At 39.9% G+C, this 22,014-nt stretch overlaps 1 protein-coding gene across 2 annotated transcripts in view; it reads right to left on the minus strand.

Annotated features, from left to right (window-relative positions):
* The window catches only part of tpst1 (tyrosylprotein sulfotransferase 1), a 50,291-nt gene that overhangs the window by 17,280 nt on the left and 10,997 nt on the right, over positions 1-22,014 (minus strand). For both annotated transcript variants that reach the window (XM_067506998.1, XM_067506997.1), the window contains exons 2-3: positions 17,011-18,016; positions 2,019-2,217 (exon numbers count right to left, since the gene is read on the minus strand). In XM_067506998.1, coding sequence (XP_067363099.1) covers positions 2,019-2,217; positions 17,011-17,867 — 1,056 coding nt within the window. In that variant the 5' untranslated portion in view covers positions 17,868-18,016. The remainder of the gene's footprint in view (positions 1-2,018; positions 2,218-17,010; positions 18,017-22,014) is intronic.

The raw sequence follows: 22,014 nt of genomic DNA on the forward strand, positions 1-22,014 counted from the left end.
CATGCTTCAGCCTGGATCACAACAAATTTACACACAACATTTTGTCAAACAATGTTCAACCTTGTTTTCACACCAGTGGTGGCCCCATATTCTCACAGTCTATAGCCTGTGGACACAGGCCATAAAGTCGTAATCAGGAGGAAATTTTATTTCAATTACAGCTAATGGAAATTCTAGACTCTTCCCATAATCGTTACACTGTATCCATTAACAGTGTTTAGTTTAAATTCATATGCAATTGTCTTAGTAATGCGCAGTTTTTGAACTTACTGATGTTAGCAGCTTTAATTAACCAGTTCAAACATACAAAAAAAATAAAATAAAAATCGGGCATATAAGCACCAGGTTGACCTTGAAACCTTGACAATGTGAAATAAAAAAAAAACAGACAACTGTGTCTTTTAACTCAGACTAACACTATGCAACCTAAAGAGTGGAGCAGCAGAGCATGTCACCTGATAGCTCAGCTTGAGGAAGGAAAAGAATTTAATAAAACATATTCTGCTCCAAAAATAGCAGATGCCAAGATGTGAGGAGGCTCTGACGTCTGGCAAGGACGTCACTGCCGAAGCACTAAAGGCCGTGCTCATGCACACACGCAAACAGTTGTGTAATGTTAAGAGAGGGCTAAGAGTGAGCCAATAAACATAAGGGTGGTGGTTTCATTCAATCTTCCTCTAGTCTACAAATCAAACTGAATAACTGAAAACCAAATGGTTGAGTAAAAGCAACAAAATGTAATTCGTTTTGCACAGAAACATCATAATTGATGCCGTGTAATGAAAAGCATTAACTGCAATAGTTGCAGGAAGTTTTCGTTGTACAGTAGCAGCAGCTGCCGCAGCAGAGCAGCTTGATAGCGTCTCCAAAATGGACCTTCCCTGTCCACTCTTGTAAACACCTATGTCTTTCAACGTCCGCCTGGCCTTTCTGTAAAAATGTAGTTCTACAGGTCCAAATGGTGATAATGCTGATGACATCAGCGTAAGCCAGTCACTGTTTGGACAGGCTGAGTAGTATTCTTCATAACAACTAGTGTAGAAAATCAATAGGGTGCTTGTTTATACTAGAAAGTACTGATGAGACCTTATATCATGGGTCACAAAAACTTTCAGTTGATGTTCAGTTCATCAATCACACAATTTGTAATCACAGGTTTCCTGTTCCTGGCAGTGCATTACTGTATTGTTATTATTGTGCTAATGCTGTGTGTGTAGAATTCACTTTCCAAACAGCCGCTCGCTCTATCCTAGTGCAACATGAAGGTCATTTTGTGAAGAAGCTGTTACTTCATACTTCATACAGAGTAACCTCACTTTCAAAACTTCAACAAAAATGTGTCATGTTATTTTTTTTTATATTTTTTAAATGAGCTAAAATAAAAACACTACATCCGCTGACATTTGGATGAGAAGATTGATAGCACTCTGTATGTTCATTTGAAGAGAGCTGACAGTGGTTGATTAGCTTAATTTACTGCATAGATGGGACACATGTAATGGTTTGTTCCTAATGGAAGCTAGAACACTGAATGTCTGCAGTGAGAAGTTAGGTGAACCTGATCAACCCAACCTCAATATGTGTCTGCTGCATTCGTTAATAAAGTGATAAATGTAATATATACTGTTTATTAATAGCACTCCTGATCATGTTTTACTAAAACAGTCACATACACTGTCCAACTTCTATCTGTGGACAGGATTCATTTTAAAAAAACAAAATGACATCATTCCTATTCCAACTTCCGAAGCAAATGAAATGCACCATATATACTCAACTACAAGCATCCAAAGCCCAAACTTTCAACAGAATATATTTTGCTTGCTAGTTAATACAAACATACCAGACTATTCCTTATGCCGGTGGAATTAAAAAGGAGCTTTTGTTCTTGTGCCAAACTAAACTATGCAAATCTATTCAAAATGTTCTCATCCAATTCTCAAAGAAGGTAATAGGTGTAATTCCCTAAGACTGATTAATATATTTATGATCAATGTTTGCAGCAGCCATGTACGTACCCTTCTGGTGTTGTCCAGTACTTTGGGATCAGGTCGTCCATAGTTGGGAGGGTTGGCATTGGGGTCATAGCCTAACCTGGACAGCATGGGGGCAATGACGGCCATGTCCCTCACCACGTCTGCAGGGATCTTCCCCACCCATTTGGACAAGGCTTCCACATTGACGGGTTTGATGACTTGGTCTGTAGACCTCTCCACCCTAAAAAGACAAGAAACGGTGATCTATGAAAACCCAAGTCAAAGTTGGTTGCTTAAACTTACTGTGCCACGTAGATTATTTTAGTTTTGTCTTTTTAACTTATAAACATGAAGTTTCTATGTTTAAATTATTAATATAATTTGAATAAAGGAATAACTGTGCACTTTAACTAGATGCTATGGAAATCATGTTTATTTCCATATTATTATTATTATTCCATATTATTAAGAGCTGCAATGACCTACAATGACAGTATATTACCATTAGATAAAAGTAAGACAGTGCTGGCTCAATGTGGTGTACAAGACGATTTGCAAATAATAATTAACACCAGTTTTGCATGTCCATCTCTAGTAATAGGTTTTGAGTCTATTTAATGCACACACACACACACACACACACACCTCTTTGAGACTTGTGCTTACAACCGTGTAAAACAAATACCAGACATGTGACACTCTAACCAGCTCATACTGTATGACATCAGCATTGGTAATAAGTGTAATCACAGCATAGTTTGCTCAGTTTGTCCCCAAATGACCGAGTTCATAACCTCTTATAGACCTCTCATCTATCTGTTGTGTTCACTGTGAGCATCTAATCGACTATAATTGCATCACAAGACAATATTAAAGATGGCTTCCTGGACTCCATCTCTCAGCAGGTCCCTGTTAAATACCCTGAATAAGTGACCTCTCGCAGCATCCGTTCAATTCCCAGTCAACAAGCATTATCTTTCATACGCTTTAATACTTGTTCAAACCAAACACCGTAAGATAGAACTCGCACAAATTACATCAAGCTCAGTTGTGTTTTTTTAGAGAAAGTCAGGCTTCTTAATGGTAAAACTAAAATGTCCGGTTGCTGCTAGAGATAAATTATGTTTCATCTGTCCTTTTCCTCCATAAGCTAAGGGTGTGAGCATTTTCAAAAAAGGAGTCCACCATTATGCCATACCAATGTTAAATTATTCAATGTGTGAAATTAAATATTCAAAAAGCAGGGGGATTGGAGTTGCCAGACAGCAGCTTTGGTTTTATGGCACTTGGAAAGTTTACCACCACTGACCAGCAGGAGGGATTTGATGTCTAATCAATAAATGGCCGCACTCTTTATACAATTATCTACCCAACCACCCAAGGGGCACATTGATAGCATCTTAGTAGATGCTATTCCATTTCCAACTGACATAATCTGGCTGACAAACTTCAGTTCAAACGTATACAGATTTTAGATTTCTCAGTTTTAGGACAGGTTGATAGGAGATAAGGGGTTGCATTTTGCAAGTTGCATGTAGGAGGACTAGTCACACAAAGACTGTCTGTAAGCAGTTGCATCATGGCAGCACAGTGGAAATATTTCTGCTCTAAAAAACAAAAAAAACAAAAAGTACTTTGCTTAGTTTGTAACATGCATTTTTCTGAATCTGGAGATGTATGAGGTAGAAGCTACAGATCAAGTTCAGTTAATATAACTTTATCATTATTTAATAGGAATTCAATAAATGTCTGATGTTTTTCACTTAAGACACCTGATGAGGCAAACTTGTCAAAGGGTCAAAGAATAGAATGCAACACCACAGGTGTTAGGCTGAAGCTGAGAACTCATCCACCAGGAATTTGGTTTGGTTGTAGAGCTTTGAGTCTGATCTAAATTGAGACTTGTTATCAGAACAGGTAGGCATTTGGTCAGTAAACAAGAACTTAGAAGGGGAAAAAATTATATAGAAACTGCAGATATCTAGATAGAAGCTATAAAAGTACTCCTCTCCTGTGGAACCAGCTCCCGGTTCAGATTCGGGAAGCAGACACCCTCTCTACTTTGAAGTCTAGGCTTAAAACTTTCTCTTTAATAAAGCTTTATACTTAGTTATAGTATTCCTTTGACTTTCACACTAAGAAATACATTTGCAGAATCAAATTATTAGTACAATTGTGTTGCTGCTATAGGCTTAGACTTCTGAGGGACCCACCCTCTGATGCACTGAGCTCCTTTCCTCCTCTTGACCCTCTCTCCTCTCCTCTCCCCCCACAATTGTCACCACTGTATGACATTAACTCTTGTGTGTTTTCTCATGTAGTTGTCTTTGTCCTTCTCTGTCTCCCTCTCTCTGTCCCTTTCTGCAGGTGTCCCCAGCTTTGGAGCTTTGTGTTTTCCAGTGTGCAGCTACTGGTCCTACCAACCTGCCCGAAGTTTTGCTGTTGCTTTTCTTGCCCTTTTCTTTTCTCTCTTCACTTTCTACTCACCCCAAGCGGACCACCCACCCTGAGCCTGGTTCTGCTGGAGGTTTCTTCTGTTAAAGGGAGTTTTTCCTCTCCATGTTGCCTAGGGCTTGTTTAAGGGGGAATTTATGGAATCTGTCCATACATCGTGCAGCTCATACGTGTGTATATCCAATTCTGTTTTTCTTATACACACACACACACACACACACACACACATATATATATAGAGTTACATATGCATGTAACAATGTACAGGAACAGGAATGTACAGGAACAAAAATAACACAGAAGGGGGATGCTAACAATTATTCACTTATCTTTAGATTTTTCTTTTCTATTATAAAAGAGTACGACAGTGAAAAAGAAAAAAAGAATCATATGTCCACATCTGAAAACTGTTAATTGTGTAACATTATAAAATATTATGAAAATTATAAAAAGAACAGCATGTTTGAAGAACATTCTCGCTGGAATAAAAGCAACTTCTAATGTGCTGAAACCAAAAAGTCACTTTATTTTACTCCCCTATCTGTATCTAGCTCTTTGAGGTTGCGCTCTCCGCTCACATGTCCATTTACCATCCACAGTCCAGGTTTTCCATTCCTATGTTTCCTGTCTGACTCTATACCTCAATATAGCAATTTACTTTCCTATAATCCATTTACTTTGCAGTTGAACCTTTACACTGTAGGGGTATAGTCTCCTGCATGATTAATAGAGTGAGCTGTTTCTGTCATCTCAGGAGGACGGTGGAGACGGGCCATGATCCAAATATCCACTTTGCAACAAATGGGAAGGGAATCACTTTAGGTAACTTCATCAAGACCCAAGAGGCTGCTAAGTATTGACATAGAACATAAACTGAAAGACAAAAACTGAGCTGACAAATGTAGCTCACCTTCAGCATCATGTTAGATGCAGGCAATCTTGAACTGAAGGTTGAGTTTTTAAACCAATTCACATATCGCAACATTGAAAGATACACAAATGAGTCGTGGTTTAGAATGAGTCACTTCCTTGTTAGCATTTTCAAAGCTCTGACAAATCTCAAGGATTTGGGGAACAAAAGAAAAAAGAAATAAAAATAGTTCAGTTACTTTTTAGGCACATCTTCTGTTTATCCTTGTTAAACACAATGTGTTAGTAATGTGAATTTCTTGCATATGTCTGCTCTTTGTTTGATTGCAACTATCATGTTGGAGGCAAACACCAGCCAATTATTTTCCAGAAACCAATCAGGAGATACATTTCAGTATTATTTCAGCACCATCATATCTAAAAGATCTCTTACTACCATATCATCCCAGAAGACCACTTCGATCTCAGAATGCAGGCCTACTTGTGGTTCCTAGAAATTCCAAAGTAAGAATCAGAGGCAGAGCCTTTAGCTATCAAGCTCCTCTCCAGTGAAACCAGCTTCCAGTTCAGATTCTGGAAGCAGACACCCTCTTTACTTTTAAGTCTAGGCTTAAGACCTTCCTCTTTGATAAAGCTTATACTTAGTTATAGTATTGCTGTTATAGACTTAGGCTGCTGGGGGACCCACCCCCTGATGCAATGAGCTCCTTTCCTCCTCTCTTCACAAGTTGCTTAACCCTTTGATTTCCACACTAAGAAATACATTTGCAGAATCAAATTATTAGTACAATTGTGTTGCTGCTATAGGCTTAGACTTCTGAGGGACCCACCCTCTGATGCACTGAGCTCCTTTCCTCCTCTCGTCCATCTCTCCTCTCCTCTCCCCCCACAATTGTCACCACTGTATGACATTAACTCTTGTGTGTTAAAAAATTATTAGTACAATTGTGTTGCTGCCTCTTCATTTAGCAATGTTTTCAGGTTTTATTTGTCAAAAGACCCAATCGAGAAGTAGATATGCAAGTGAACCTGCCAGTTACCATTACATTACTGCAGCAAATACAACACAACAATAATTTCTCTCTTTACAGATGTTCATGAGTTACTTAAATTTACCTATCTAGCTAGCTTTAAGTGTGTGTATGTGTGTGTGTCAAACAGTGTATTGCAAACTGAGTATTTTGACATATTATCAAAATGTTCACACAATTGTACAAAATCCTACAATATAAATATTGAAGCTGTATGATGTATATATTTTTAGCTACAAACATTTCTTCATGTAACAGTGCTCACCAATCAAATGAATGGTGCCAATCTGCCATCCAGATCTGCATGGGTGGTTTTAGAAAGCTCCATTTAAAAAAAAAGCATAAAAGCTTAGATATTTACAAATATGAACCAGGATTCATATGTGTAATGTGTTCACAAGTGGGCAACCATTTTAATATGATTATTAAAATTATTTTTAATATAATTATTTTAATATATTATGGTGCTGTGTACAAATTGGATGACTAGCCATGGTAAGAAAAAGGCTGTTTACACTGACTGCTTGAACTGGCAACTCAACCAAGCAGTCTACCCTGTTTTCTGCCGAATTATAGATATACATTTTTTAATTTTAATTTTTTTTTTTTTACCCTAGCTTTCACGTCCTTGTCATTTCTGAGGAGCTATGCAGCACCAGGTCACTTCTGTTTTTTTCCAACACCTTTCAGACAATAATGTTTCTCTACAGCATTGCCACACACTAGATATAATGTTACACGTGCATGAGGATGAGGAGCCAAAGATGGGTTTTCAAAGTTTTTAAATACAGAAATATGGCAGCAAAAAAAGGTCAACTGTTTGATTACAATGCAAGTCAAAGGGTTATTTGATGATTGGTGAGAAGACCTATACTTCAAACTTAAAGGCTTAAAACTAAGCTTGGCTGCTCATGACGTAGTCGCACTATAAAATCAACTAATGATGTGAGATGTATGGGACTGTTCTGACAGGACTATCCCCATTACTTTGTGTGAAAAAGAAATTGTATTTATCAGACATAACATAAGAAAGTTACTTGCTGTTTGTTTTCTGAAATTATTCTTTTCCCCAAACCAGTCACATAAAACTAAACTTTGTTGTTTCCATAGGAAACTAGCAAACCGTTTCAGTTTTTATTTGAATGTTACTTGCCTTCATGGTTATGTCGGGAGTAGTATCGAGGCCAAACGCCCAACACAGATACTGAACAGTACAAAAAATAAAAATACTATTTTTTTTGGTATAAATATTTGGTCTGTTTGATTTTTGTCATTAAGCTCAAGTCATTTGCAACTTCAGTGGTGAACGAGTGAAACACACACTCCTGTTCTCACCTTTAAATGTGTAATGTGACAAAAACCTTCCCGCCCATCACATGACCACTTCCCTTCAGGCTGATGCTCTTTATGGCCTCTAGCTTGTCAATTATTCATCGCTGGGCCTCCTTTACCGAAGATGGTGTTCTGTATCACCGGCGGCCAATAAGAGAGAATTGAATAGAGACGTTAAGATCACAAATAGGATAGAGAATTATGGAGGAGGGTTGGACTGGCTCCCAGCCATAGGATAAGTAATGGAGTAAGCTATGCAAAGCCTCCACTGAAGCAAAGATAGGTAACTGATGTTGATGCTAAGACAAGGTTGCACTCTGGGGCCTGATTATCTACATGAAAATCTCAATCGAGACACAAAGCCATTGGATAGTAAAAGCAGAAAAGCTAGTGGCTGTAGTGGACAAGAGATGTTTTCTGCCAGGTGTCATGGGGGTTGTCTTTAATGTACTGCTGGCAAGTACTTGAGGAGATGGGGTGAAATATTTATAGTGGAAAAAGGTAGTTGTGCTGCCCTGAAGGCTACAAGTTGCCAAAATCCTTACATCAACAGGACTTGGACCAAACCTGTAACAGCAGACTTACAGACTGTGTACTGAGGTAAAACTACAACAGAATGTATACAAAAGGGCCTAAATTCTTTTAACAAAAGTAGATGTACTTTCAAGTAGTTTCAATTAGTAGTAGTCCAATTTCTTTAATGCATGTGAAATTTAGTTTTTATTGTAATTAATTTGTCTCATGTGATTTTCACTTATTTATTCGGTGTCTCTGAATTATGGGTCATGGAGGCAAACGGGTCTGTAGGTCTAAATTCAATTAAACACTAGATTTATGGAATTTCAGTGATTACTCTTGTTTTTTAATAGTAAGACAAAAGAGAGAAGGGTACAGTTACATTTATTTTGTTGGCTTTGTCAAATCTCTAAGGATCTTGGACTTTGTCCCTGACAAAATAGGGACAAGACATTTTGGGTACACATGAAAAACAAAAGTGGTGTCTCCATGTCCATCAGCTCTGTGGGCCTGGTTAGTGTCCCTATTTATTAATACTTAATGCAAATCAATAAGACGGGGTGATGTGGGCATTAAACGACCAAGATCCACATCCCCAAAAGCTTTCATCACTCTCCCTTCTTCCTCACTCCCTACACTCATGGCGCATTCAAAAACAGGGGGGGGGGAATTAGCTAGCAGGATTAGGACTTTCATGAATCTGGAGTTCTGGTGTATTGCTGTCTTGAGCACATAATTAACATCCTCCGTTTAAAAATATTTGCTGGCAACCTACTGCCACCAGACACATAATGGCAGCAATTTGTTTTCAGTTTTTATTATTGTTCTATTCTTTTATAAAGAATTGGAAAGTGGAGACCACAACCATCAGCTTTTCTTCTATGGGGCTGTACAGTGAAATACTAAACATCTCTTGCTACAACTATCACCTTGTTTTCCATTTTATCATTGATTGTTTAGCATATTAAGTGAAGTAGCACCAGCACCCCTCTCCTATAGCACAGTAATAGTAAAACTATTCTGCACTCAATGCAAAGTTTTGGCAACAACATAATGCTTTCAAAACCATCGAGTATTTAAAAAGCGACCGAAAACTAGAAAATAGGTTTGCTGGCAGAGGTGGAATCTTAGGGAGTAGATCTTAAACCTTAGATTCATTTTAGAAACCGGTCGATATATTTTAACTGTATAGTGACAGAAATGCTGCTTTCCAAGCTTCTTTTTTTTTCCTTTGACTGTTTGTGTAATTGCAAAATCACTGGGACATCACTGGGGGAAAGAAAGGAATAGGAGAGAGACATTCAGCTGGTCAAAAGCACAAAGTGCCTGTGGCCGACTACTTCAAAAACAAAGCAGCGGTTTTAAAATGTTAATCTTTCTCAGTTACGCATATACATGGCAAGTTTTCTGGCAGAAATCTACCAAGGGAAATTGGGTTTCCCCAATTTCGGAAATCAGCTTTCCTGTTTACGGAACAGTTAAAGTTTTTTCCAGAAAAAGCCGACTGTAACTTTGTTGCTTAGGTCCATGTAAATGAATTCATTGAGTGGTTCATCTCTGTCTCCGCTTCTACACAGGACATGCTCTCTAAGTAAGAGCTCAATAAAAGCTAAGTTAATTTAATCACTCTTTAAACTATCATAGACCTGCAGCAAAGCAACAGTTTCAGCTTTTCAGCTTTTTCATTTTTCTATCCAGTAGGTGTAACATAACAAGCTAACGTTCAGCTTAATTTGCCACATAACGTCATAAAATTTCATTCTACTGTTTAAACAAACAGGCCATTCCTCTGCTTAGCACTGAGTCACAGCACAGGGAGGAAGACAGACGATCAGATGGCAACGTCAGGACTAATTTTTATTTCATATAGATTTTGCTTCTACATTAACACATAAATGTGACATAAATTATTTAATTTCTAAAATAGCAAAGACATAAATGTGACTTTGCTCAGTGGTAGAGGATTGGGTTGGGATGCAGAAGGCCACGCGTTTGAATCCAGGTGTGGCCCCACCCAGCCATCAAGGGTCACCTTGGTTACGGTCCTGAGCCCAGATTTTTTTTAAAAAATGGGATGTTTGAGGCAGGAAGGGCATCCGGCGTAAAAACATGCAAAATCAACGTTCCCGACACGGTCCGCTGTGGCGACCCCTGATCTTTTTGTTTTGTTAAATTCATATACTATATACAACTACCTTTCTGTCTTCAGTTTCTATGTTCTCCCCGTGAATGCGTAGTTTTTCTCTTGGTGCTCAGATTTCCCTTACTACTAAAAACATGTGGTAGGGACCAGGTCATGTTGGCCCATAGTGGCAGTGCTCAGTTGAGTGGCTCAGGCCTAACCCTCCATCTTTGTTGTACACTCTTTATGTATAATTACAAATAAAGCACTAGCTTTATACAACCTCCAAAGTTACACATGGAGACTTCTTCAAGGTTAGGAGTCAATACATAAATTCAGATGAAAGGGCTCAGTGTGGTTAAACCTTGTTGTAGACACTGGCATTATATACAATTTTATGACTCTTTATGCAGGCAGAAGTTTAGGGTTGGGAAGGCCAAAGTTCAGCCACAACAAGTAGGTTTATGCTCAGGCATAGTGGTTTTTCTAATTATTGGTGGGCAAATAAATGGGCCGATCTTTGACGTGTAAAGTGAATACACATTGGACACTGTCAGCGGTTACGCCGGCATATTAACAAACAAGTCTGCAAAAACATCTGGAGCCTACACAGCACAGGATTTCACTCACATATGTGAATAAAAGAGTCAATGTGTAAACTTTGTCATCAGTGACTCAAATGGATGCATTTTCTGTCATATCTAACAGACCTAATATAGTCCCAATAGGCCGCTTCAGTCTCAATACAAAGCAGCCTACAGAGCCTTTAGCTATCAAGCTCCTCTCCTGTGGAACCAGCTCCCAGTTCAGATTCAGGTAGACACCATCTCTACTTTTAAGTCTAGGCTTAAAACCTTCCTCTTTGATAAAGCTCAGCGTTAGTTATAGTCATGCTGCTACAGGCTTAGACCCCCGATGCACTGAGCTCTTTCCTTTTCTCCCCTCTTCCCTTTCTCCTCTCCCCCCGCATTTATACATCAGTGTATAACAGTAACTTTGTGTCTTTCTCTCCCGCAGTTATGCTTCTCCCTTTGTGTCCCTTTCTGCTGTTTTTTTATGTAATATGTATTGTGAACTGTACTGTATTGTGTGTCGTGTTACGTTTATGTTTAATAATGATATCATTAGTGACGCCATATAGCTTTGATAGTTGCCTTTGTAGTTTACCTTTTAGGTTTGTTGTCCAGTGGTCAAGGGAACAATGCAATGCAAAGGGTTTGTTATCAGCTCAGCTACTGAAGGGAGCAGACGTGACACGGTAGCTGGAGCAGAAGAACTGACTACAAGGTGGTGTGGACCACAACAAGGTAGAAGAGAATGGTTCAGTGTTTAGCTGTGGAGACACGGTTTCTTACCAAGTTCTGCAAGTTCAACAATTCTTTGAGAAACGTGTTTGATGAAACCGTTTGTGAACGTGCTTGTGAGATTACTGTACTTAAACTTGTATGTACAATTCCATCCAAATCTGTCATCGACTAAACTGAGAATCAAGTACAATAAATGTTCAATGTTCGTCATACAACGATATCCGGAGTAAGGTATTTGGTGGAACGTCAGATTCGGGAAAAAATAAATAAATAAATAATAATAAAAAATTCCACATTAGTAAGAAATCTTTTCTGCACGGGGTAAACACTACTCAACAAATAATGGACGGAGAAGATGATCTAGATAGACATTAAGGCAAAGACACACTCTAGAGCATTGAGAAGCTAGGCTTAAGGTAGAAAGGGAGCAGCAAGAAGCGAGGATCAGAGCAGAGAAAGAAAAATTGGAAATGAACGCCGCTCTTGCAGCTGCTAATGCACGAAGCCAGAATGAAGGGAACATGCAGGCCGCGTTGCGTCATGTGGTTCAAACGTCAATGACAACTTCAATCTTGGTCAGGCACAGACAACATGTGCTAGGTATAAATTACCTGTTGCCGTCGATGGGGCTGTACAGTTTGAAGAAGCAAGAAATGAAACTGTTAGGGGGTGTTTTGGTGCTGGATACAGTGGGAGTGTAAAGCCTGAGGGTCGCCACTGCGATTTCCAAAAAAGCACTGTTAATCAGTTTCCAGTATCAAAAGGTCAACATGTTTCATTTAGGGATACTCAATGTCAAAATGACTTTACCGACATACACCACAGGTTTCATGCTCAATCTCCTCAAATGACTCCTACCTTTAGTGGAGATCCTCTAGACTATATTCTCTTCATCAAAGCATCGAGAGTAAAACTGGGGATGACAGTGACCGGCTCTAACTGTTGGAGCGGAACACAATCGAGAACCCAGGGAGATGGTGAGAAGTTGCTTTCATATGGAACCAAGCCAAGGATATCAAAAGGCCAGGCGGCTTTTAAGGGAGTGTTTTGACAATGACTATAGGATTTCAGTAGCCCACATGGAAAAAGCCTTAAATTGGCAAACAGTTAGGCTGAAGATGGTGAAGTGCTGCATTCGGTCGCTCTTTTCTTAACCAATTGTGTAAACGCAATGGCAGATTTGGAATATATGGAAGAGCCTAATACTACAAGTAACATAAGGGTGATTGTTTCCAAGCTTCCATATAAGTTGAGAGAGAAGTGGAGGAATGTGGCCTACGATCTTGATAAGAAACACAGTCGTAAGTTTATAGATGTAGTTGAGTTTGTAAATGGCGAATCCCAGATCTCATTGTATCCTTACTATGGGGACATAGACCTACAGAGTCCTTCGGGTACCAAGTTACGGAAGGTAAGTGGTATTAAAAAGAACTTTACCACTACTGCAAAGCAAGTGACTACTCAAAAGGATGTGAGTGTAGAGCTTGGATTAGTAAGACAGGTCCTTCCATTACCATCCAAACCTCATCTGTGTCTTGTCATTTTTGCCATGAGGGGCATAATTTTGAGCACTGTAAAAAGCTACAGAATTCTTCTTACAAGGATAAGATAGAGTTTCTCAGGAAGAAAGGCTTATTAAGCTTCAGATGCCTGAAACCAGGGCATAGGAGCAGGCGCTGTCAGGAGGAGGTAAACTGTCAGTTCTGCATAGGGACGCACCCTACTTTGCTCCACATGAAGATCAAGAAGGATCAGTCCGTGGATGGTGATCAATAAACAGTAATCAGCGGATTCGTGAACGGCAAGTAAGCATAACTTGGATGCCAAGTCTGGGAGCACCAAGGGCATTCTTGCCATAGTTCCTCTCCGAGTGAAGGCAATTTAGGGCAACAATGGAAATACTTCGTATGTATTCTTGGATACTGGTAGCACGGCTACGTTTTGCACAGATAAACTTCTTGATGAGCTGAATCTACATGGGAAAAAGGTTTACCTTCTCCTTACAACCATGGGGGAAAACAAAGTTGTGACCAGTAACCTGGTGACAGAGTTGGAGGTAAGTCACCTGGAATCGAATAACTTTATAGAGCTAAATGAGGTTTTTTCACAGAAGGGCATTCCAGCGAGCAAGAATAACATCCCACAACAAGGACATGTGGATAAGTGGCCACATCTTAAAAGAGTGCAAATACCTCTCATCAGCGCAGATGTAGGACTGTTGATTGGAACAAATGTTGCCAGGGCGATGGAACCAGAGGAAGTCATTCCTAGTGTCAACAGTGGGCCTTATGCAGTTAGAACTATACTGGGTGGACAGTCAATGGGTCACTTAAAGACGATGGTCGCAACAGAACCAGGGATGAAATAAATCATATATCTGTTGCCAAGCTGAAAGACATGTGGAATCAACAGTTTCAGTACTTTCCTGAGGGTGGTCAAGAGGAGGAGTATGAGATGTCTAAGGCAGAACGTCTGTTCATGGATAGAGTGTCACAATCTGCTAAATTAGTAGATGGACACTACTGCCTTAATCTCCCATTAAAGGATTTGGACATAAAAATGCCAAACAACCGGGCCGTAGTAGAACAACGTGCTACAACTCTGAAAAGTAAGTTTCTTAGGAGTCCCTCATTTAAGATGGATTATATTGCCTTCATGAATGATATGATCACCAAGAAATATGCAGTGAAGGTTCCAGATTAGGACCTTGGCTGCAGTGATGGAAAGGTTTGGTATATTCCACATCATGGGGTGTATCACCCTAAAAAGCTTAAGCTTTGCGTGGTTGATTCGAGTAAGATCAACTCTACAGTAGAAATGCTGGACAGTCATAGCTGCGCAAAGCAAGCATCTGTTGTGTTCTGTATTCTTTTAACACAGAGTGATCAGGCCACCTTTAACATTTCCTACTCAAGACCTGAAAGAAACCAAACACAGTGGTCCTACTAAACACTGCAGCAACTGCTATGAGAGGGAGAGTGAATCAGAGAAACTAATGACAGTTTAAATTAGCTTGTTAAAGCACAACTACTGAAATTAACATTATGCATGTTTGAGAACTGCTTGACTAACTCTTTAAAACATGATGTTTATATTTCAGAGCGTGAGTAAAAGAGGAGAGAGGACAAATTAAGTCGGGAAGCAACTGTGGAGAAAATAGAGAACAACAAAAAGCTACACTTTAGTACTGTGCTCATCTTTTTTAGTGATAGGAAGGTAAATCCACCTCCAACAATATTCAGAACTAAGATAGAGAGAAGAGAGATGGAGAAATTAGACTATTTTAAACTGTACATTAAAACGGCCTTTATCCAAATAAGTGTTTTTATAAATGGATATTATGTTTAAACAGTAAAAGGGGAAACTGACCCATACTTATCACTATAGCTGCTGATTCTTTGTTCTTCAAATGATTTCTTTAGTCAAAACAGAAACAAAAAATGCATGCAGCCAATTAAAAATGGTCTATCAGAGGAAGGAAAACAACCCTAATAGAAGTAGGATACATTAATGTAGAAGAGCAATAAAGCAAAGAGGCATTGAGAAAGGGAAACTGCTCAGTGGATGGTAAACTTTAATAAATCCAGTTTTCTCATATGAAGACAATAGATAAACGAGGGCTCAAATCATGTTTAAAGGATGTGAAGCGTGCTGTGGTGCTACGTGGCAGGAAGAGGGTGGTAGCAGAAGGGGGGCAGGCACAGACGTGGAATGAGTTTGCACCCCTTCACTGTTTCCTCGACAATTTCCAGAGGCCACTCTTCCAAAGCACTAAAACTCAAACAAATCATGCAAGGCTGTTAGGATGCCTGCTTCCAGTATAACAATGCAGACAATCTATTGCATTTTAAGTGACTAATTAGTAGGTTCCTGACTGAGGTAAAACTTTTATCTGAAACGTAATGAGGGAAATCTAGAGGCTTTGTAAAACATAGGAAGGATATACTTCGAAGACACAAGCATATCCAAGCTCATTTTGATTGCACTAGGAATGTGATGTATGGATATGTGCTGTGCACACTGCCATGCTCTGCTTCAGCTGGACAGTTGATGACCAACAATGTGGGTGTCCTTAATTTAAAAAGTCCTTCATTTCTTCTGCTATGAATGGTAAACATTGTTGGAATTGTCACAAAATGAAACAGACCAGGAGCCTGGTGCTTACAGTAAGCCAAAGATATTCATTTTACTTAGGCAACTGTTTGAGCAGACAAGACACCGTTTCTGCCTCAGCTAAAAAAAACGATTAAAAAGTGTAGAGTGAATTAACTGTGTTTTTTAGTTTAACTCAGTTTTTTATTCATCTTGTATGCTGTTTACAAGATGAATAAAAAACTGAAAATAAATCACATCATGACACAGTAATGTGTTTAGATTGTGTGTGGTACTAACCACTTAAGAGGCCTGCGAAACACCAAAATTGCCCCAAATGTGGCTTAAACTATAAAGTGGAATAAATACAAAAGGCCACTGAAGCTCCAACTCTCTGCCCCACCCCCTTTTAAAAGGTTGTGTCCTCCACCCTAATACAATAAACAAGAAACTCCAAGAAACCAATTGGGGCTGTTTCAGTTTTTCAACTATTTTCTCTTCTCATACAAAGTTACAAAGGCCTGTTCTGTAATTAATCTGTAATTAAAAATAGTTTTGTCTGGATTTACCAACACTGGCCAGTCTCCTTTACCAATTTCCCAGTAGGCCAGTTCCAAAACTGGTTTGGAGCCACTTTAGAACCAGTTCTTGGTTTTTCAACAGTAAAACTACTGACTCTGGAACAGGAAAATTGGTTCCAGAGTAACACACACTCTTTTCTGGTCTAGAACCAAAACCCACTTTTGTCATGTGCCAAAAAATGATTTATCATTTATTTGCAGACCTGCAATGTGATTGAGAGCAGCACAGTTTATGCTTAGTTAGGTAGCAGAAGGCTGTTGGCTTGCATACAACATGCGCTTTATGCGTGCAAGCGCAACTGGAAGCATATTTTGGATATTTTTTTGTGCTCGTGGATCGATCAACACAATTAAGAAAATTGTTATTTAACAAATTGGTATTTAGCTACATCCAATGAGCCATGAAGAATCTCAGCTGTTCTATAGTCATCTGTTTGTGCACAGGTGCAATCTCCTTCACACACAGAATGCTTCCTGAAGACCATACAGCATCATTAAAAGCCATAGTAGCCTTAAGTTGTCCATGTAATTAATCAGAGCCAATCATTTTTCATCAGTGTTTCATCTGAGACACTAATTCTTCCTAATATTGAAACTATCATAAAAAAAAAAATAAATAAAAAAAAAAAGACAGAAATGAAGATAGTCCATTGGCCATCCTGCTGAAAACTTCTTGTTGGGGGCTATGGGAGGGAAAAAAGAACCACAGGAGTTACCAGCATTACTTACTTGGAGAGCGACACTCCTCCAGCTTTTCCAATGAGCTCCTCATGGTGGAGGACAGCATCATTCCAAGGAATGTCAAGGAATTTCAGCAGTATCCTCATCCATTTCTCAGGATGCAGCACCAATTGTTCGTAGTGCACAGGTAAGCATTTATCAGCAGCCTCCAGGCACTGTGTGTACATTGTCTCTATGGCCCGATTCCACTTGGTCAGACAGTCTCGGTAGCTGCCAAGGTCAAAGCCTGCAATGGTCACTTTCCGCGAAATCATGGAGTGGACTGAAGCCCGTCCATCCCGAATCATGAGTAAAAATTTGGCATGGGGAAAGATCTTTGCCAGATATGCAAGTGATTTCAGTGCAAAAGGGTCTTTGTTGCACAGGTAGTTGGCAGGCTCACCGTGTTTGACGATGATTTCCAGCAGGAAGGCCTGCATCGCGGCATCCAGCACCTCATCTGTCACACCTGCCTCATCCAGACGCATCTTTTCCCGGCCCGAGCGGCTCCACATCTGCTTCATGGCCAGGATACGGGGAATGACACGGGTTTCTTCTCCACATCGCACCTCTGGGTGGGCATCTAGCATTGCTCGCATGAGTGTGGTCCCACTGCGAGGCACGCCACCAATGAAAATTAGTGGCATGTCTTTGCTGTAAAAAAAAGGGGTGCTGAGATTCTGGCCTGTGCGTAAGGTGGTCCGCATACTACCTCCCACGGCTGACAAAGGCAGTATTCCACCCGGCTGGCCGCGCTCCTCAATGCGATGGTGGCACTCCATGGCATGGCGGCCTAGGTAGAAGACGGTGACCGAGCTGATGACCAGGCAGGCCACCAGCAAATTCTGTTTTAGTTTGCCAATCATGTTGCAGGCCACAGACAGGAGAGGACAATATTACAGGAGCAAAGAAGGGAGAGGGATGGGAAAAAGCCTTTATGGTTGTTTGCTGGGAAACAGGCATGGATCAAGCTCCCTGGTGCACCGCAGGCGTTCAGTCCCCAACTCCATGAGGCCTGGATCATGGCACAAAACAAATTAGCACACGGTTAGTTGTAATTATTCACAACAGCAAAATTCATTGAGCAAAATTAACAACAAAACACAACTAATTTCATGTAGCAGAACACAAAACCTTTTGAGACATCAGGTACCAAGAGAGTTCAGGGCCATTGCTGGTTGCATATCAAAAGCATTTAAGAGCGAATCTACAAAAGAGAAACTCTGCTAAAAAAAAAAAAAAAAAAAAAAAAAAAAAAAGGGGATCTAGAAGATGACGAAAATAGAGAAACTTCATGTCTTCACACATGCACCAGAACCCTAATATTCTCCAGACTTTACACAGAGGCAACAACTGTGAGAACACAAATGTCCATGATTGCGTTTACATAGATTATAGTAACCAGGTTACAGCTTTCTCAGGAAAGCTGATTTCTCAAGTGTCATGTATAAGGGAAAGCTGCTTTCTGAAGTTGGGGTAGGGGATTACGGAAACCTGGTTTCCCCAGGTAGATTTCTTTGAGAAAATGCCAATTTCTCTGCCATGTATACCCATAACCTTTCTCCAGCTGTGCATGTGTCTCACCAAAGGCTGCAGACAGTAAGCTGCACACAGCAGAGTAAAGAATGAATACAAGTAGTGATTTTAAAAACAAAGTCTGCCCAAGGTCAGATACAAATGTGCCTTGTACAAGTCTAAATGCAGAAGTTTAAATAAGTCACTTTCCCCAATGGATTTTTAAACGTTTTAACTGTTGTGGATGAGCTGCACGTGTCTTTCCTTTCTCTCCCCTTGTCGCTGTCACTCTGCTGCAACACACGCAGAGAAAGACAAGTCATAAAGTCATAAAGCAGTGTTTTCGGTCAATTTACAGTTAAAAACTCTGCGCCCGGCTTCTGAAATAAGTCACAGGTAGAGGAGAAATCCGGTTACTCTTCTGCTGCATGTATACGTGGATTTCCAGTAAGCAGGTTTCTTAAGTAAACACTGTTCCGCTTACCTAAGAAAGCTGATTTCTTTGAATACCCTGGTTACATAAGTGCATGTAAACAGTCCATGTGTGATGACCCAATGATTACCCAAACTTTATCCTGGAAGCCGTCTAGTACAAAGTCCGGAATTATGCGAGAGGGGCTATATGTGGATATAGCATGATGCTCTGCCCCTAATTATCAGCATTATTTAAGGTGAGCTAATGGGCTGATGGTGATGTTCCTATCGGGCAAATGCTAAGGCATTTTGGCCCCGAACCCAATATCTGCAAGAAAAGTGGCTGAAGTTTCACAAATAAAGAACAGGAAGACTTGGTACTCTGTATGTTATCCACATTTGGACATAAGCCACTTTTTGTACGTTTAAGTTAATGAAATCTAAAGCAACATTGACCTGAAGAATGAGTCACTAATGCCTGTTTGCTGTACAAACTTTTACTTACAATTCCGCACAAGAATTACTGAAGTACAGCAAAGAATCTTCAGTCACCTTCTATTTTCTGCTTCTCTGCTGTCTGTTTCTACACCATCATGCACAAGATGGTTAACAGGCTCTGTCAGCATTGTTCTTCAGCAGTGCCACAGCAGAGACTCTGACATCACTATGTGACAGGCTGTAGCTTATCACAGCAGAGCAGTGAACCCAGAGCAGCCAAACACACACCCCACCCCCAAAATGGTATCTGAGGGACTTTTGGAATGCGTTTTAGGCTGAGTGGAGCACTACAGATGACAAAAGACACCGTCATCTGCCATGTTCTAATTTCTGATGTTTTACGTATCAATTTTGTTCCAAGCAAAACATTTAACTGCTGAGTGGCATTTACTGTCCTGAGAGTGTGGACATACATGGAGATTCCACGGCCTTTACTCACAGCTTTATTTAGAAGTGTTCTTCTGTCTTTTGAGGCAGATTACATTTGGCAGCCAATGTCTACTGCTGACAAATGCAGAAATCAACTATTTCCATCTGTACACAGCCCTTCTCTGACAAAACTTTGAAGAAGGGTGTATACACCACATATGAAAAAGACATGGTTGACTGATGCTAAAACTATTTAAATACTTAATATGTTTACGTATCTGGTTTTCTTCCCCCCTATAATTGACCTTCCTAGCCTATAATTGACCGCCCTGAGGATCAGTATTGTCACTATTCTGGGCATAATTTAAAACAGTGGCTCTCAATCCTTGTCACATACCTCTGACAATTTATTTATTCATATCACAAACGTAATATTTTTAAACCAAGACCTTCAGGATATGAATGGAGTTGCTCCTAAACAACACAATCCTTGACCAGTTAATAAGAGGACAGCTTCCCTTGCCCTACCACTCCTTTACCCGTTTGCTAGGTAAAATGTCAAACAGTAGTTCAGATTAGCTGTAGCTAACCAACAATACTTTAATGATTCAACTTGCTAAGTTGTGTTTGTGATTTCTGCACATTGCTGGGAAAACAGCCTTTAACAATACTGCTGTCTGCAGCCAAAGATTTCCTATAGCTGCTTCCACACATGCACTATATCCCTGAATTTCTCTAGACATTACCCAGAGGAGCTGCATGAGAGAACGCAAATAAATCAGATGGTCTGCACATTACCAGGACTATAAAGTCTGGGTAATGTCTGAATAAGGCCAATGTGTGAATAGAGCAGCAAATTGTTCAAAAAAAAAAAACAAAAAAAAAAACAATAAAAGCAAGTGCGTGTGTTGATAACATTTCTTTCAGGCAAAATAAACAGAACATAGTGATCTTTGCAGCATATTTTCTGTGATGATGTGCTTCCCAAAAGGTCTACACAGGTTTCAGCCCTCAATGAAATCAAATCTCCCCATGTGATAACCCTTCTAATTGGGACAATCTTCTGCTGTGTGCTAAACTCAGATTAAACCAACCGTGGTCAAATAAGAGATAGATTACACCAATTTAAAATTGGCTGCAATAAAATGTTTGACTTTTGATTAATGCGCTGTCCATGTACCAGTGTCGGTTCTAGGACACTGTCAGCGACAACACTTTTGCACACAGGGTTATTTATTGCTTCACAACACTGGCCAGTCAACCATCTGTTTCCCCTCTGACACCATGTTGCCAACTGTTTTTGTTTGGTTTGGTTTTTTTGGGGTTGCACGTTCTTAATGAGCTAAGTGGCTGCTGCTGCTATTAGGCAAATCCCCTTGACAGTTAACACTCAGTTCTACAAGTAAGGGCTGTTTCACAACAAAACATTAATGCCATTTCCTTGCATTAGCAGTCCTGAGAGAGGAGGCTCATGCAGCAGTAAACTAAATGCTTTCATTTATTGTATTTTCTCTACACTCTAACATCATCAGGGCTGAATTTTCTTATTCTTACGGTACAGCATGTAATGTTTCTTGTTTTTATTTTGTTCATTATTTTCATTGATAACCAAAGGAAACCCACAGCTGCGTTTTCCTTGGTCGAGCATTAAATAGATAGAGGTCATGAAGCATAAAACATCAGGCTGCCAACACCTGTAGTCTCTAATCGTTTTACACTGCCCATTTAAGGCGGGTTCACTGCTCCCGTTACCCGCTGTGTTGTTCTTTAAGGAAGGTATCAAAAAAGTTGACCTTACTGTGAGCCACCTCCAGAGGTAGGGTCACAGGTAGGGTATTGCACGACGCCTCTGAGACTACCCCTACGTATACGAACCAAGAAGGTGTTTGGAATTGGTGGGAAAAGAGTGTGAAGTTCTGATGACATTTATTTTTAGGGGTGGGGCTAAAACGTCAATGTAATCTATTAAGTAAATACATAATGTAACATGCATTGACAATTTGTAAATAGGAAGTAAGATGGAATCTGTAATGTAATGCTGGTGAGTGTGCTGCCCCACATACACAGTGAAATAGCCACAACTGCCTTTTACAGAGTGTCGGCAAACTATACATCACTTTGCGTCGTCACAGGGAAGGCGAGAATGGTGTAAAGCACTTGAGGATTCAATAACTCTTTGCCCCTCAAACATAAAATCTAAGAAATACTGTCTGTCAC

The sequence above is a fragment of the Channa argus genome, chromosome 6 (genome assembly GCF_033026475.1).
Source record: "Channa argus isolate prfri chromosome 6, Channa argus male v1.0, whole genome shotgun sequence".
NCBI classification, from domain to species: Eukaryota; Metazoa; Chordata; class Actinopteri; order Anabantiformes; family Channidae; genus Channa; species Channa argus.